At 38.7% G+C, this 16,703-nt stretch overlaps 1 protein-coding gene across 2 annotated transcripts in view; it reads left to right on the forward strand.

The window, feature by feature from the left end:
* CPQ (carboxypeptidase Q) overlaps positions 1 to 3,826 on the forward strand; it is a 142,119-nt gene extending 138,293 nt beyond the window's left edge. The window contains exon 8 of one of the 2 annotated variants that reach the window (XM_041470900.1): positions 3,330 to 3,826. In XM_041470900.1, coding sequence (XP_041326834.1) covers positions 3,330 to 3,490 — 161 coding nt within the window. In that variant the 3' untranslated portion in view covers positions 3,491 to 3,826. The remainder of the gene's footprint in view (positions 1 to 3,329) is intronic. The other variant, XM_041470902.1, reaches the window with a different exon arrangement.
* The last annotated feature ends 12,877 nt before the right edge of the window (positions 3,827 to 16,703 follow it).

Raw genomic sequence — 16,703 nt, forward strand, 5'->3', positions numbered from 1 at the left:
TTTTAATTTCCAGTATTTTTGATGCATTCAAGTAATATGTACAGCATTTATGGCAGCAGTTTTTAACATTCCCTTTTTTCATGCAACAGCACCTATTATATCCAGCTAGAAGCACTTTCTCACTGATCTCCTTTTTCATCAGCAGTGTTCCTCATGTGACTTACATCGCTGTAAAAGTGAACAGACTGGAAAAGGACAATTAAAGAGGGTAGTTTGGCAAACATCACCTTTTTTTCTTTATGGCTGCTCTGCAAACGCAGGAAAAAGAGCAAAGTGCATGAAATGTGACAGTGTAGCACCTAGCCCATCTCTAGGTTTCTGTTCAAGTATTGTTTCCACCTGGAAATCAGAATTATATACGTGGTACACACATACATAATTAAAGCTTATGGGCTCTTTCAAGGCTGTATGCTGTTCCCTTTCTAGGTGGCTAGCATGGACATGGGTGAATAATTTATAGGTCTGTGAGCCATGGCTCCTCTTGTCTGTGACTTGACTCCTAGCTTGGTAAAAATAAGCCACCATTTGTCATTGACTGTTGTTCCTAAGACAAATGTTACATAACAACAACAACAACAAAAATTGTGCTCACAGTGTTGCTTCTGCTAGATATTTAGAAAAGAGGCCAATGGTCCCTGTGGACTTCATTGAGGTAACCCAACATGACTGCAGTCTGCAGGACCCTGCAGAACTTCCCTCTTCATGGTCGTCTGCAAGGGCTGGTCTCAGCCCTGGATGCATTTACTGGAGAAAGGGCACCGTCAGTGTCTCACTGAGCTGGTGACCTCTGGCAGCAGAGATGGCTGCAGGCAGCTGACATCAGCATGGAGGAGTGTCAAGTTTCAAGCAGGAGACTTCCTTGCAATGAAAATTTCTTGCAGTCTTTGCGCCAGAGTGCTTCATGTCCAGAGGTTTGTGTGAAGCCCTCAGGTGTAAACTCTTATTGTGCTCAAAGCCAAGAACATGGATTTTCACTTTAGTTTCTAATTACAGAGGATAAAACTACTTTCTTAGGGTCTTTTCCTTAGTCTCTCAAGATGTTTGCCGGTCACTGGTTTCAATGCTAACCCACAACATGATGCAGACAGCATGACCAGTTTGAGAACCTTTTGATTTTCTTGCACAGTAATAATTTGCTTGATGTCAAAGTTGGTAATTTTCTGATTTATAAAATCAAGTCAGAGAGAAAAAAAAACTTTTCCAGTATTTCAGAGAGTTAAACATGACAAAGCAAAGGGTGTTTTTTTAGTTCCACTCACAGGAATAAAGTGCTATTCTGTAAATCCATATTTATTCTGATTAGTGAAATTTCTATGACAAAATCTGGGCAATTTTTGTCTTGAGTCTCACAGAAGTGTTCAAAAACAGTAATGGGGTGCCTCAACAGCTTAACTTGTAACGTGTCCATAGTGCAGAAGTCTATCAGTTAAATGATTTATCATTGCTCAATCATTTTATGATTGCATATATTTAAAAGGATTAGAAGAAAAATTTAAAAGTGGCTATAACTTGACATCAATTTAATGCTAAAATTATTAGAACATAATTCAGCACATGTAACCTACCCAGTGACTTCTGCAGGATTGCAATACTTCGAGTCAGGAGCAAACAGGTCCTTTAAGAACAAGAAGAGCTTTTTAAAATAAAATCAATCACAATAGTGTACAACCTTATGCTGTAGCATTTGGTCTTTCTGCTTATCATCCTTCTTATGAAGGGATCTTCACCTTGGGTGGAATTAAAATGCATTAACTTTCTGTTCCTTTTCTCTAAAATAGCAGTGAACTGAGCCATCCAAGTCAGTCCCCATTACAGCAAGAGAAACATGCCTGTTACCCACAGGGAGAGCTGGACTCTTCTGAATTATTGTTTGAGTGATCAAAAGATATGTATTATAGGATGTACAGTTCTGCTGTGGGAAATTTTGCTTTCATTCTCTTCAAAGGCTTCAGGCACCTCAGGAAAACCAAGAAAAATCATAACATTAAGTCTTACAAGCACACATGAGTTTATCAAAGCCTTCCTCATCTGATACTGATTTCCACTGCATGTAAATAAATATATCAATAATTTATGTACTTCATCTTTATAGTCAAACAGTCAAACAGTCCTTTTTTTCCTTCTTACTTGGCATGGCAGGAGTATCCTCAGTCCGTGTTTCTGCCTGGAGCCCATAGCTCTTACTTGTGAATTCACACAGTTCTGTGGGTTTGTAGATCAAGAAAGGAGTGGGTCTTGTGCTGAGTCCTTCCCTGGGAGCTGTGCACCTTCTAGCCTTGGTCAGGGAGCAGGACAAAGGAATCAATGCAAAGGAATTGCAAGCAGTGAATGATTGTGGTGGGGGAAAATATCAAATTTACTTGATATCAAAATTTTATGTGGAATTCTGTTAATGGTGGAATGGTTGTTGACATTACAACAAAGCTGATGGAGGCTGATAAAACTGGAGGAGAGGCAGAGGTAATGAACTGGGAAGGAAGGAAGGAAATTCAAGGGAATTGGGGGTTAGAGAGGGTCAGTGGGTACTGGAACAGAGAATAGCCAGAGTAATAATCCTCTACCAGCATCTCTGCAGCAGCTCCTAGTTGGATAGCAGCTTCTCCAGCTCATCTTGGCTTTGGTCTGCTTGAGTGATGCCTTGCAAGCATTATTTGGGCTCCCTGAACCCACCTGGCTTGGGGAAAAGTAGTTCTTTCCCTGCCCCTGTGGTCCCAGAGGAAATCAGTTGTTCTTGAATGGGAAGAGTTAGGATTTCACTCAACTTGCTTCTGCCCCAGCTGATGAGGACTCCTAACTGTGAGAGGAACATAGTCCTGGGCTACCCAGGATACCCCAGATTATCTGGAAACTTGTTCTGAAACAGCACATCCTTGTGATGTAGAGGGGCTCAAAAGCAGAAGCAAATTCCAAAGTGTTCCCCAACACAAGTAATAGCAAGGAAAGGATTCATAAATCAGTCATAACTCATCAGTGGAGAACAGGGGAAGCGCTGCTGTGGAGTTACTGTAGGGATTTTCCTGCTTGAACTCTGTTAGTTTCAGAAGAAAATGGATGCATACTGTTGCTGAGGAAACGAGTTTCCCAGGGGAAGCTTGGCTTTTCCCCAGTGTGAATTTTTGCTGCCTCATGCTCACACAAGTCAATTAACCTAAAACCTACAAACTGCACATGGTACAGCTCTGTACAGTTATTTTATTTCAAATGTATTATGAATTTTATACAGTTGCATGTGGCTTTAATCATTAACAGCCAAGGAATAGATTCAAGTTTATATTCCTCTTTAAATATTTGTATTCCTGTAAGGGAACTTTGCCCATTTTTCTCTGTAGGTGCCAGCTTGCGTAATGACATCAATAAATACTTCTGGTTTCATCATTCTCAAGGGGACACGATGACAGTTCAGGATCCAAACCAGATGAATCTCTGTGCTGCTGTTTGGACTGTTGTCTCCTATGTAATTGCTGACATGGAGGATATGTTGCCAAGGTAATAAAACAGCAAGAAAGAAGATTTCTGTTCTTCAGTAAAGATTGTAAGTCCACTAATGCATGTGGACTGCAGCTGTAGTAAATTCTGCTACCCTTGGTTTTCTGCATTATTATTATATCTGTTTTCCTCAAAACACACTCTCTTTTATGCATTCCTGCCTGTTTTTGCTGTTTTGATCTCTTCCATTTGTGATTTTCACTTAAATGTATTCCTTTACGTACTTTTTATATTTCAGATGAAGATATAATACCTCTTTGACTATGATATAATAACCATTTGTATGCACAGTGATCTTGTGCAGCAGGAAAAATATACAAAATAAAATTTTTGCATCAGACTAGTGTATTGATTTTGTGTACGTTTACTGGTTTTGTTTCTGTTTTTCATTCTATGCATTGGAGTTCTGTATTATTAACCAAACAGCTCTTTCTTTTCACTGTTTTAAGGTAATACTGTAGTTTCTAGAAGTTTTCAGGTTATAGGACGAATTAATCTTGTCTTTTTAAATGATAATATATGGTAGAATGGTCAAATTATAGTCAAAATGCTTAAATAGTAAAATAGCTTCACTCAGGTCCATATTTAGCTCTTATGAGAGGTTCACCAAAGACTCAGATAAAGGAGGACACAGAGGATATAAAGCCAGCAGAGGATTCCCAGCTCTCCTGTGTTGTTTTGGGCAGCTCCTCATGGAAAGCCATGTGTGTCTTTTTCTTTCTCATGATTTTTCGCCATCGTGACAGGCAGAGAATTTCATGTGGCAGTTTTTCTATGAAATGCCATGTTTCAGAAACAACACACAGCTGTGATTTGTGACCTTCAGTACTTGCCAGCTGATATCCAAACAAAATGTAAGAGCAGATTTTGATTCAGAATCCTGAAGCCATTCCTGGCTGCCCCTCACTTGCAGGGATGGTCTCCCGTGCTGAAGCTGGGCTAGAGGACGCTGGTACAAATTTACTTTGATGGAGGGATTAACCTGGGAATTTGATTCTTATATACTTTGTTGGTTTGGGGGTTGGGGCTTTTTCTTGCTTACTGAGATTGTGAATATTCAGATGAGTTTCAGGCATATGTGTAGAGAAGGTATAACTGGTCTTGGGGAACATTTTAAGGCGTATGATTTCTGCTCATTTCCTTGTGACGTTATCCTTGTTTGTGATTTCAAATTTTACAACAAGCAAACTTAGTGTGTGAATAACTGCTGCAATGTAGTCAGCATCAAACAACTAATGTTAGCAACATGGAGCATTATACCAAATAGCAGGCAATCCCTCGTGCTGTTAATCAGTTCTGCTATGAGCAATAGCTGAATCATGAGCAATTAATTTTTATAGAATTCATAATCATGGTATCTGTTTACTGTTATAATAGCTGTTTTCCATCAAATTTATTAACTATTTCAGTATTCCCTCCAAATCATTTCAAGAGCATAAAAGCTGCCTGGAGATACACTGCTCTATCTTTCTAAAGAAACAATGTTGAAATAGAGTTTACAAAGATTTCCTCCGCTTTCAAGGCGTGATGCCTGTGTTTCTTTTTGCTTGACAAGAGCATACTTGGAGGTGCTCACCACTGACAGATCCTCAGCTGTCTCCAAATCCAGCTTTTTGTCCTTCACACAATGTGAGTTACTGTTTCCTGAATTGTTGTTCCATATTGTTTTCCCTCAGGGTATGAGGCTTTGTACATCAGAAATTCAGAAGGATGTTCTGTGAAGTTACCTATATTGTTGCAAATCTTAACCTGTGCTCTCTTGGAAATGGTGTTTATTTGTGTTTTTCTCCATTGCCTCAAGTCAAACGGAAAATCTCTGGAGTCAAGAATACTCCTCTGCCGAGGAGAATAACACTACAAGTGTGCACATGGCACCACAGCACATGTCAAGATGTGCTTGTCAGCTCCTAAGTAAGAAAATTAACCATTCCCAGGCCAAAAGCAACACAACTATGTAAGATTGTAAAAATTAAGACCATGATGCCCCTGAAGAAAATGTAACCTTCATGTCAGCTTCAGACACACAGTGCTAGAGAGAAGCATTGGTTCTGGAAAAAAATGTTCAAAAATCAAAACCGCCATGTTATTTTTATAGAAAAAAACAAAAGTAAAAATATTTTATTTCTGAGATTGAAAAACAAAGACTTTTTTTTTTTTTTTTTTTTTTTTTTCCCCTTTGTGTTTTTTTTTTTGACACTTTTTTTTGCCCTGATGTGTATTAGTTCTCAGACCTATCTGTCCATAGTATTCTCCTGGTAATCTGCCTGTTCAGATGTACCTCCCTCAAAACTTTCCATAAACAAGGACATGCTAATAAATTTCTTTTCTTTCCAGTGGGATTTTGTACCATCTGTGCAATAGTTTATCTTTACCATTGCTCAGTGTAGCAATTATGTTATTCCAACTAGTGGCCATTAAACATGGATCACTTGGTCAGTTTTCAATTCAAGAGCACTTCTGAGGTGATCCAGGTAAGCCAACATAACTTTTCCTTCCACTCACATACCATTAATCTTTGGGAATCTTTCTCATCCTTTAATTGAGAAAGTAGTAGCTTAGGACATTATTTATATTACTATTATTGTGAGGGTCACCTGCCATAAATCTGTGCTCATCATAAGGAATTTGATAATGTTCTAGCTCAAGGGGACCATGGGTACAATTCCCTCCAATAAACATTTGGGATTTTGCCTGCAAAGATCTGTGAGGTGAGAGCTGAAAAGACCAGCACTAGTATTTAAATATATGTTGAAAATTTAAATTTCAAATAATAATTTTCCTCAAGGTATTACAAATCTCTTGCATCTGCTGAGAAGGGAGGCCCCTGGGTAGTCTTCCTTTCAGCTACAACTTGAAGCTTTCAGACATAGTTACAGAGGGATGAGGCCAATACATAATTCATTACCTGACTAGACTATAGTGCAAATGCTGATGAAAAATCTCTTTTCAATACAGCATATTGTAATGTAAGTAATTTTGCCAGTAATAAAAGAAGAATTGTAGGGTCGGTTTGCTTTTGTCCTTCGTTGTGCCAAGACAATAATGACATTTCACTGTCTCTTTGAATGATTTTGTTCTGTGTTCTCACAAGAATTTTAGCCCCCTTAGAATAATTAAAAACAAAGAGAGAGTTGAAGCAGTGCTGATTCTGCTGCTGCATTACAAACATCCTTGGCTGTGTATTTAGTTAGTATGCTTCCCCCATAGCGATGTGAGACACTTCCATTTACCATAAGTAAATATCAAACTGATCTTGATATCTATATCTGTCTCATGAAATATACATACCATCTAAATGTGCCCAAATGATTAATTTACTGCTGTGTAATGATTAGCATAAAAATCTCATCACTGCACAGGATAGAAATGTTGCCACTAATTGCTGGTTGGAGTGAACAATGTTTTCTGCATAGAAGTTAATGATGCATTGCAGCTCTTGAATGGAAAAACTCAAGACTTTTTGGGAGAGAAGATTTTTTCCCCTTCTTTTTTGCTAAATGTTAGGAGACACTGATCATACATAACAAAAAGGAATAGATATAATGCAATAGATATGTATAATAGAAAGGAAATTACACCTTTTGTAGTCTTCTGTCTACTGAAAATACATGGAAGCCCTGTCCACACACACACTGTGGACTTTTTCATTGTCATTATTTCTGGAAACTCCAGCTGTTTTGAACACAGGTATGGCCAGCTATGGGCCTGTGATTTGTAGTTACAAATGTTTAATAAATACATTGTGCTAACACCTGATTAAGGTTTCAGATGCCTCTCTTCTTGCCAATCCTGTTTGCACTTGGACGAGGGGCCATGATGACGGCCTTATATCCAACTCTGTGTCCAGCTTGCAGTTTGGTTTCACTGCAGGACAGATCAACCTGCTGTAGTTTATGTTAAGTTTATGTCTTCTGGAGGGTTCTTTATCTTTCCCTTCATTTCTCAGCACTTGTGCTGTGTCACAGACATTAGGAATGACTAACTGACTGAAAAAAAATCTGTGTATTTTGTGCATTAGGCCTCAGGAACTGTGAGGTGCAATTGAGGAGACCCAATTGCACATAAGCACATGGCAGAGAGCTCCATCAGGGCCAACACTTGCCTGAATCACTGACCTCTGTTACTGGCAGACAGAGCTTTGTAACTAATTCAGTGAAATCTTACCACTAGTCATGGTTGTCTCCATAACTATGTGACAATCAGGCTTATGAAAACTAAAGAGGGAAGCTCTGGAAGAGGAACCAAAAAAGCCACAAAAAGAGCAAGGTTATACTTAGGAACTGTGGCTTCAAGTACCTATGTTGTACTGTGCTTTGCTGTGAGTTGGGGAACACTACCTAAACGTCCGTCAGTTCCACTGTTAAGTGTTGGTAGTGGTGTTTGGTGCTGGTGTTTGGTGTAGCCTGATTTAACAACACTGTTAAAAGACATGATGCAAGTAAAATCTAAATTCACAGCAGAGGTGAGGTTCAGTTGGAGGAGAGGAATAAGAAGTAAACACCTTCCAGCTACATAAGACTTCACGTGTAGAATGTGTCTTTTAGTAATTACTGTTTGCATTCGCAATACTTGCATTATTTACATAATTTGCATTTACTATTTGACATGAAAAACAAAAAGAAATTTTCCACCTTCAGATACTGCTGTTTCAAAATAGACTTTGGATATCAGGCATATCAGTTTTAAATTAATGGTACTTTGCATCTGGCAGTGATGTGGTAAAAAATGGTCACACAAAATGCCATCTATATATATAATTTCACTACACTGAACTGTCACACACATACTAAGTATTTCACAGAATCAGGGGCCACACACTGGGGCAGTTTGGGAAAAGGGAATAGGTTAAATGATTTCCCAACAGTCATGCAGCCAGTCAGTCCCAAAGCTAAGTATAGTTTAGTTTCTGCTTCAGCCAATCTGTGCTGCCCATAAATGAGTTGCTACTTTCTTTTTATATCACTGAGAAAACTTTACAGCTGAAGTGTAAAATTTTGTGCAAAAATGACACTTTTGACTGATTATGGGCAATGTATGTAGACCGAACTCTAGGGAAAATCTTCAAAACTGATTTCACTGAGGTTCTTTGTGATTCAAGTTATAATCTCTGGAATATGTCAGCTTCAGCTTTGTGAGTGTGATTATGCAATATTTTGCTTAATCTAAATTGTCTATATATTTTGCTTCTTTCAGAGATATTATGTCAGTAATACAGCTGCAGAGAATTCATATAATTACTGATACTTAAACGCAAATTTCACAGTTATTTTACACTTTATCATTTTTTTATTTTGCTTTAAATTTCTGTCACTGGGACAGAAAGGTTTCACAGATTTTAATATGAGACACAATGCAGAGACTAATGATTGTTCAAAAGCAGATAACAAAATATTAATAGCTTTTAATAAAGTGTCATGCTGATATTTCCATGGTTATTATTGAGCTCTAGCTCGTGAGCAAGGTGAGTTTAACAAGAGGAATTGCAAGAAAGGGAGTCATGAGACATTTAACCACCTGAAGTTAAATGTTAATGCTTTACCCCTCAAAATTGTTCATTGCAGAAGAAGAGAAAGCTATACATATCCACAAGAAAATTGATTTTTTTGACAAAGCTTGATTGTCCTCAGCAGTGATTCCCAGTGCTGAGTCCTGCATAGAAGGTATTTTAAGCCTTTATAATGTAGCCTGAGCCCTTAACATGAAACGCTGAGATGCAAACACTCAGTTGTGAATTCCTATATTCCTTTTTCTCGATGTAAGCAGATGCAGCTCTATTGGGAGTTCAGCTTAGCTTTGGTATTGTTGTCCCTCCAAGCAGGACTGCCCCTGGCTATGCAGTGAGCCTGTGGAAAGGGTAAGTACAAGGAGTAGAAGAAATTACTTAAAATGTTGGGCTTGTTAGATCTTTCTAAAACAGTGAAACTGTGGAGGGGTTAATGCACAAATGCTTTTAGTTCGTTAAACAGCTGAACTTAGGTTTCAGCATGTGCAGTTGTTGGAACTCTTTTCTTTCATCTCATAAACAGTAGTGTCTTTATATGTATGAGAAGATAATAAATGAAGTAATTCAGTAGGCTCTGTATAAGTACCACATGTATTAAACCACAGCCTAAGTTGCAAAAAATGTAACTTAGATCAACATTTATGAACAGGAACTAACTTTTAACATGAAGAGAGGATTAATTTCCAAGTTGTTAGAAGGAAACAGATATGATAGAAGGAAGTATAGACTTTTACTTTCAATACAGCAAAATGTCATTTCAAGTGTCCTACATAGTGTGTTTGCTAGAACTCACAGGAGGAATTAGACAGAATGTGCATAGTTGAACAAAATTCCAAGAGTACTTGCTGGCATCAGTAGAGGCTGCCCCTCCAGAGACCCTCTGGTTAGGGGGTTGTCCATCCCCTGTGTATTTGGTAACACTGGGTGTGCAATATTCCCAGAACTATGTAAGCTTGAATTTGTGGGGTGAGGACCAGAAGCATTTATTGGGAATGTTCTGCAAGAAGTGTGTGACACAGCTGTTCTTGACACCACATCTTCATGTGACAAGCAGAGAGAGCTGTTGGTGGCTCAGCCAGCCGCTGAGCCCGTGTGGTTCTGTGGGATGTGTCATCGCTCCAGGCTTCACGTGGACGAAGGAGAACTGAAGATTGCTGATGAGAGTCCAGGTGTTTGGTTGACCTTTTTCTATACCAAGAATGTGGGATTGTCATAGAGAATCTTTCTGCTCATCCCCTGCATGCAGAGGACCTTTGCATCCATGTTCCCATAGAACTAGAATGAGGAGAGTTTTTGTACTTGGGGACCATCTGGAGGTGAGTACTTTTTTTGCTCTCCAAATTCTCAAAGTCCAGGAAGAAGAGCTTGTGGTCTCAAGCTCTTTTTTTTGCCTCCCAAGCTGCAGTACTTGTATATCTTTTAAACTTGGATTTGAAATGGATTTGTAATATGCAACATTGTCATCACACTGTGGAATCACCGAAGTCTAATACTTTTCATGTTCCATATCTCTGCATTTCAGAGCTGTGTCTAAACAAGCAGGAACAGTAATGGCTGTCAGCAGAGTGCTTGACAGTATCATCAAAGCAGAAGAGCTGAGTAAACATTTGCTGTGTGTGCTCTATTAGGTGTCAACAAAAATTTTATTCCTCCCTCCCTCATCTGTGAAGTGATGGAGGGGAGAATATTACTGCTCTGTGATTCTGCAACAGTTAGACTGGCTGCTACAATACTACTAAATTGGTTTGAGGCATAAGATTATATGAGACATCAGAATTTGGCAAACTTCAGGGAAATCACAAATGTAGCAACATTGTTTATTGCATAGTGTTTATTCACACAGTAGTGAGTGATCCTTTAAAAGTGTAAGTGGCTTATAGTATTTGCAGAAACATTCTGGTGACAAACTAAAGCTTTGTAACACTGCTGTTACCTTACTGTAATAAACTGACGAAAGTAAAATTAATACCTGAGTTTTTTTAACTTACACTTTTAGATTCCTGTATGGAAAAAACCCATCAGCTTAGCTTAAAATAGCTATAGAAAGAGTTCCCAGGGGTCCTTTGATTTACACTGGCTTAAAATATCACAAAACAAAGATTGAAGCTGCAGATAAGCATTGGTCAACTCAGGAGGAATTTCTTAAAAAATAGTTGCAAATGTGAGCATATGATGTTGGGGTTTTCTGCAGAGTTTAACAGAGAAAGCAGTTATATAAGACATTTTCTTTTTCCCAATGTTATCCTGATTTTAACAAAAATCCTCCTATTGCTATTAATCTCAAATAGTCTAACACGCTCTAACTTTACTACCATGTTGTAAAAATTTACTTTCTGGCCACTTTTTTTCCCCCTTTGAATAAGCTCAGTTTAGTGGTTTTAACTTAAGACAATAAACCAGGAACTCCCGGGTTCTAATTCTGCTGCGGTAACCGTCTTGCTGGGTGGTCTTGGCACACCCTAAAGGTATGCCTTCTGTGTGGACTTAATTTGTTACACACTGAAAACCCCCAAAAACCACCTATTTCCTAGCCTGGGTGCAGCTAGAAGTGTGGGCCGCTGTTTTGTTCTAATGAGACGTCTTTTAAATTCACTCACAGCTGAAAACAACTGAGATTTGGGCATTTACTAATTGATGCTCCATAGGTGAATTAACCTTTCTGATAAATAATACTACAGCTTGGCTGAAATATGCGTACAGCTGTGGTCCATCTTCACTGTGGCTGATTCACAATTTGGAGTGGAAAAGACATCAAAATTTGGTGGATTTTTGACCTCAAGACCAGTGAAACCTTGGAGTTTGGGGGTATTTTCTGTTTATTAAAAACGAGCTCTCTGCACATGAAATTGCAGCTCTTTCGCTTCAGAGTTCTGCGAAGAGACTTCTAGAAAATAACATTAAGGGGAAAAACTAGAAAAGGTTAGTACAAAAACTGTCCTGTATGGTAATATCGTGCGGCTGAAAACAGGGAATATATTCCAAACTTGTAGAAGTGTTGAGTTTCTTGGGTTTTTTTCTCAAAGAGGGAGAGTTAATATAAGTGCAAAGTAATTTAGTAATATATCAAATTTAGTCTTAATTCAAATTCACTTTCTTATGGATGTGGGAAATATGCCCTACTGGAGTCAACTCAGACACAATTCAACAGGAAATGTCCCACCCCTCTTCATTATCCTGGACAGAAATCTACACAAATCACACAGATTCTGCTTCTGTAGCTGATGCTTACTGAGCCTTTAGTACAAGTAATTAGGAGTCATCCCTCACAAAACAGTTGGAAGCTAGTGAAATGTCAGAGGATTCCCCTCCATATTCAGTTTATTACAAATTCATGTGCTGTCCTCTCAATTTTGCTTAGTGGATACAATTAATAACAGTCTTCAAACTGCACAATATATCAATTATCCACTTTCTCATCTGCCAGCTCTGGCTCTAGATTTGATACGTGGTTTAAACAGCATCTCTTCGGTAAAGGAAAGTGCAGCAGAACTTAGTTGTATAAAACAGTTCTTCTTTGCACTTTAAGTAAAAGAACTTTGAAACCAAAACTGTCTTTAAAATACCCATTGCCTCCAATTTTTTTTTCTAAATTCCTTTTTTAAAAAGTCAGTTTCAGTTTCTGTCCCAAGTAATACACATATTCACAGCCCACACAGCTGAAATAAATCAGAGCAGGGAGGACTCACTCTTTTTGCAGCCACTAATGTTAGCAAAATAGTGATTTAAAAAGTAGAAACAGCAATTGTATACACTATGTTTGAGATGCTGCTGTTCCAGGAACGAAAAATAAATTCTTGTCTTGTATTTAGAATGGAAAAAAACTAAACATCTCTAGGGAAATGGGATGCATAGGCTAAAATAGCAAGTGCAAATGGGAGGATGAGAAATTCTTACTATGCCCAAGGAAGGTAATGTAGTGCCAGTACCTGAATCACTTCAATATTATGGTAGTGGGAAAAAAGAAGAAATGAGAAGCTGAAGATAAAAATGCCTGTACGTCCAAATAAAAATATGAAATTCATAATCCAGGAAACCCTGCAGTTGTCTCAGATGTTGTTACAGGACCAAGAGGTGGGCCATGCTAATTGCAGGCTTGGAAGTTTAAAGCAGCTTTAAGCAAACCTGAGCCAGCTGGATGGCAGAAATATGTAACCTACGGATTCATTATCCTTCATCACCCAAGAAGGTGAAACTGGCTGATCTCAGTGCACCTATATTAGAATTTTGGTTCAAGAGAAATTTGGAACAACATTCCCTGATACAAGAGAATTTTTGGGTGGAGCTGTGGTTGGAAACTGCAGTATGCACCACTGCTGTAGCAGGGCTTTTCACCTTTTTCCTTTTGCTGAGGATTATTTCATTAAGTCAATGCTGTGTCTCATCAAAGCTTACTTTAAAGTTTGAAACTGATGGTCATCCCATTATTTCCTCTGGGCAAGTTTTCTTTGCAATGAATCTTCTATACAAACTTCTTTGGAGCTTGTAGCTTGCTAGTGTCATAACACTGGCATTCAATGTGCTTGCACAAATTTCATGCCCAAAAAACTTACCCTTGAATATGTCTTCTAGGAGAAAATTATGTACACGCAACCACAGATGTTGATTATTTGTATTGCATACAAGGATTCCGAACTGAAGAAATAAAGGAAGCAAACTCAACTGTTTTTCTGCTTCTCCAGCCTTTTGAGGTTGATGCCTCTGTGGAACCTCACCAGCAGCCAGGGAATAGCATGTGAAAGGAAAACTGCTGCGTGGAGAGTGTAGGCAAGGCTTGTCAGTCAATTGCTGTGCTATTTGCCTTTGGTACATCACTACAAATTACAAGTATCCCAACATCACATTCAGAGAAGCTTTCCAAAAGCCAAAGGGCATTCATGTTCCACCTTCCTTTATGAAGGATGTTCTGAAACACCAAAACCTGCCTTCCTTTCCTGCAAAGGGCTTTATGTGTGTAACATTGCTGTCTAATGCTGTAGGTTGCTATCTAATACATTAATGTAAACAGCAGGAATAGAATCTCCCCAAAAATTGTTTTTACACTTTAATCTTTAGAAGAAAATGGTTGCACATTTTTGTACATGGTTGAAGCAAAGGTTCTGCACAGAAAAATTGAGACATTTCCTGAAAAAGGAAGGTGTGGTTCCATAAAAGGGAATAAAAGGGAGGTGTATGTTTTCTCACCACTGAATCTGCCTGAAGATTCATATATGTCTTATAACAAATTTCCTCTTAATGTTGTGACGATCCATAAATTCAGGTCAACTTAAATAGCCAGCCAGTCTGCATCTTAAATAATGGTTTTGTTAATAAACAGAAAAAAATCTTAGAGAGCTCCAATGTATCAAGTCCTCTGAAAGTCTTTTAATGGCAGTTAATAAAAAGCACTTCTAAATCAACACATCAGTTTCCTGGAAGCCAATGGAAATTCATTAAATCAGAAGTACTTGCATCCCTGAAAGATTTCAAGTACTCACATCATGATCACTTTGTGTCTGGGAATAAAGATGATCAAAACTTCTGTGAAGAAAATCAATGGTTATAACACACTAATTTCTTCAAAACCAGAGTTTTCACAAGAAATTGAAAATCAATCTCTCAAAGTAACAATATTATTGACATCCCTTCACAAAAAGCTGCATTTTCTCCCTAACTGGCTGCAGAGGGAAAGATTGTTTCATTTGGTCTTGAGAAAAGCCCACTACTATCTTTCCTTTGTAATATGTGAAATGAAAGGACTGTGCCTGGCACAAAGACAAGCACTCCTGTGAATGCACTGCAGATTGTTTTTCATTGTATTGTTAGAAGTCTTTATTTCCAACCTGTCCCCATTTCCTAGACCTGACTACCAAAGCTCAACAAGACCTCAAACCAAACAAGGATTTAACACAACAACAACAAAGACAGCACAAATGTATTTTAAGACTTCAAAATACTTTTCTCTTTCAAACAGCTATTTATTTACCTTTAAACACAGGCAGCTTCTACGGTTGAAGCTGTTTATATCAAGAGACTCCTATCCATTCTAATCTTACAATAAAGCCTCTGAATGTTTGATATAAACCATAATATATTTATGCAGCTTTGTGGTGCTTTGTTCTGGTGCTCATTTCACTAGCACCTGGCAAGGCTCTTGAAGTTTCCTTTTCTAGAGGGTTTTGTATGTTTTTCTCCAGTATCTTGATTCCTTTGGATTTGGATGGTGACAGCCAAGCATCCCTTTAATCCTGACCATGTCTTGGGATAAGAAATTAAATATGAAAAATTTTTAAAGAGCAGAGAAGAGTCTGTCCCTTGAGACTTCCCTATAGACAAGTGTGCTGTTTCTCTTGGCTTGATGAAGAAGATATGGTAGAACAACCATAAACTCCCTCAGTGGCTGTAGGTTGTTGATACAGATATACCTGGTTTCATGTAAAGGCATACGAGCTTAGGAAACCTGGTGGTGAAATAGATGTTAAGTTACAAAGTCAGTTACATTCAATATGGTTTCATGTTTTATAAAGAAGACTCTACAATGTATTTTATAGAGTGCATAAACCTGAAATGTAATAAATTCAGACATAGATCTTGAATGCACACAGGCTGGCTCCACTTACAAAAAAATTCAAATACACTGTCTATTAGATCTTCTAAACACAGGATCTTGCACCAATAAGTGCAACACTCAAAGCTGCACTGACTTACAGAAAGTGGTATAAAAGTATACTAACTTCTCTGAAATAGAAACCAAGCCAAATCTAAGTGAATTAGATTAGCTTACATCACTGAAAATAGTGTTTACCCAAGATTTTGCACTTTTTTGCCCTGCAAATTTTAAGTTAGAGTGAGATTCTCTATTCCTGATAAGCCCCCTAAGGTTCCCTGCTGCTGCTGTGCTCACGGTCTGTAGCACTGGCTGCCCATTTGTGGGCAGGTGTGCTCGTGTTTGATCAGCAAACCCTGTCTGATAAGGGTGAAATAACTGTACTGTAGCAAAAAATGTTCCAAAACTGTCCCTGGTAGCACTGAGAAAGGACCACTGGTGGCACATACCCATGGCCTGGGCTGTTTCTGAAACAAGAAGAGTTGATTCCAACATTATTTCTCTGAGGGGATCATTTCCAAGTGTGTTGTCCAGGCATGCAGGACTTCAACAGCATCCAAGTGACCTGTTGGATGGTACAGCTATGGTGAAGCAGCGGTTTGGCACTTGCACTCTCCTCCTTGATTGCTGGAAGTGGAAACTTTCCAAGAGCCCACAGAAAGTGAGCAAATGTTGTTTGCACTGGGAGCAGACTGCTGGAAGGCACAGGGGCTGCTGAATAGGGTTTTTTGTGCTTCTGGATGGAGAACTTGTCTTCCAGGAGGAAAACTGCTCCTGCTCCTGCTGCTCCTGATGCTGCTGCTCCTGCTGCGGCTGCTTTGGCTCTGCACGAGGGTGCAGTGACAGCAGTGGGTCCTTCCCCTGGTCCTGTGTCAGCACTGTGACAGATCAGCTGGTACAGTGATAGTGTAAAGCGCACTCATGTGAGAGACCACCCCAATCTACCCTTTTATAACCTGGAAATTATTCCTTGGCATTGTTTCTTCTCCAGCACTGGAAGAAGACTCAACCCTCTGCAATTTTGTACACAGAGAGATGGAAGTGAGTAGAAACACATACTTCAGGTTAATCTTTGTTTACTGTTTTGGTTTTTTAATAGGAAAGCAGTTACACATGATCTTCAAGGACAAC

This window comes from Pyrgilauda ruficollis, unplaced genomic scaffold (genome assembly GCF_017590135.1).
Source record: "Pyrgilauda ruficollis isolate IOZ18807 unplaced genomic scaffold, ASM1759013v1 scaffold25, whole genome shotgun sequence".
NCBI lineage: Eukaryota > Metazoa > Chordata > Aves > Passeriformes > Passeridae > Pyrgilauda > Pyrgilauda ruficollis.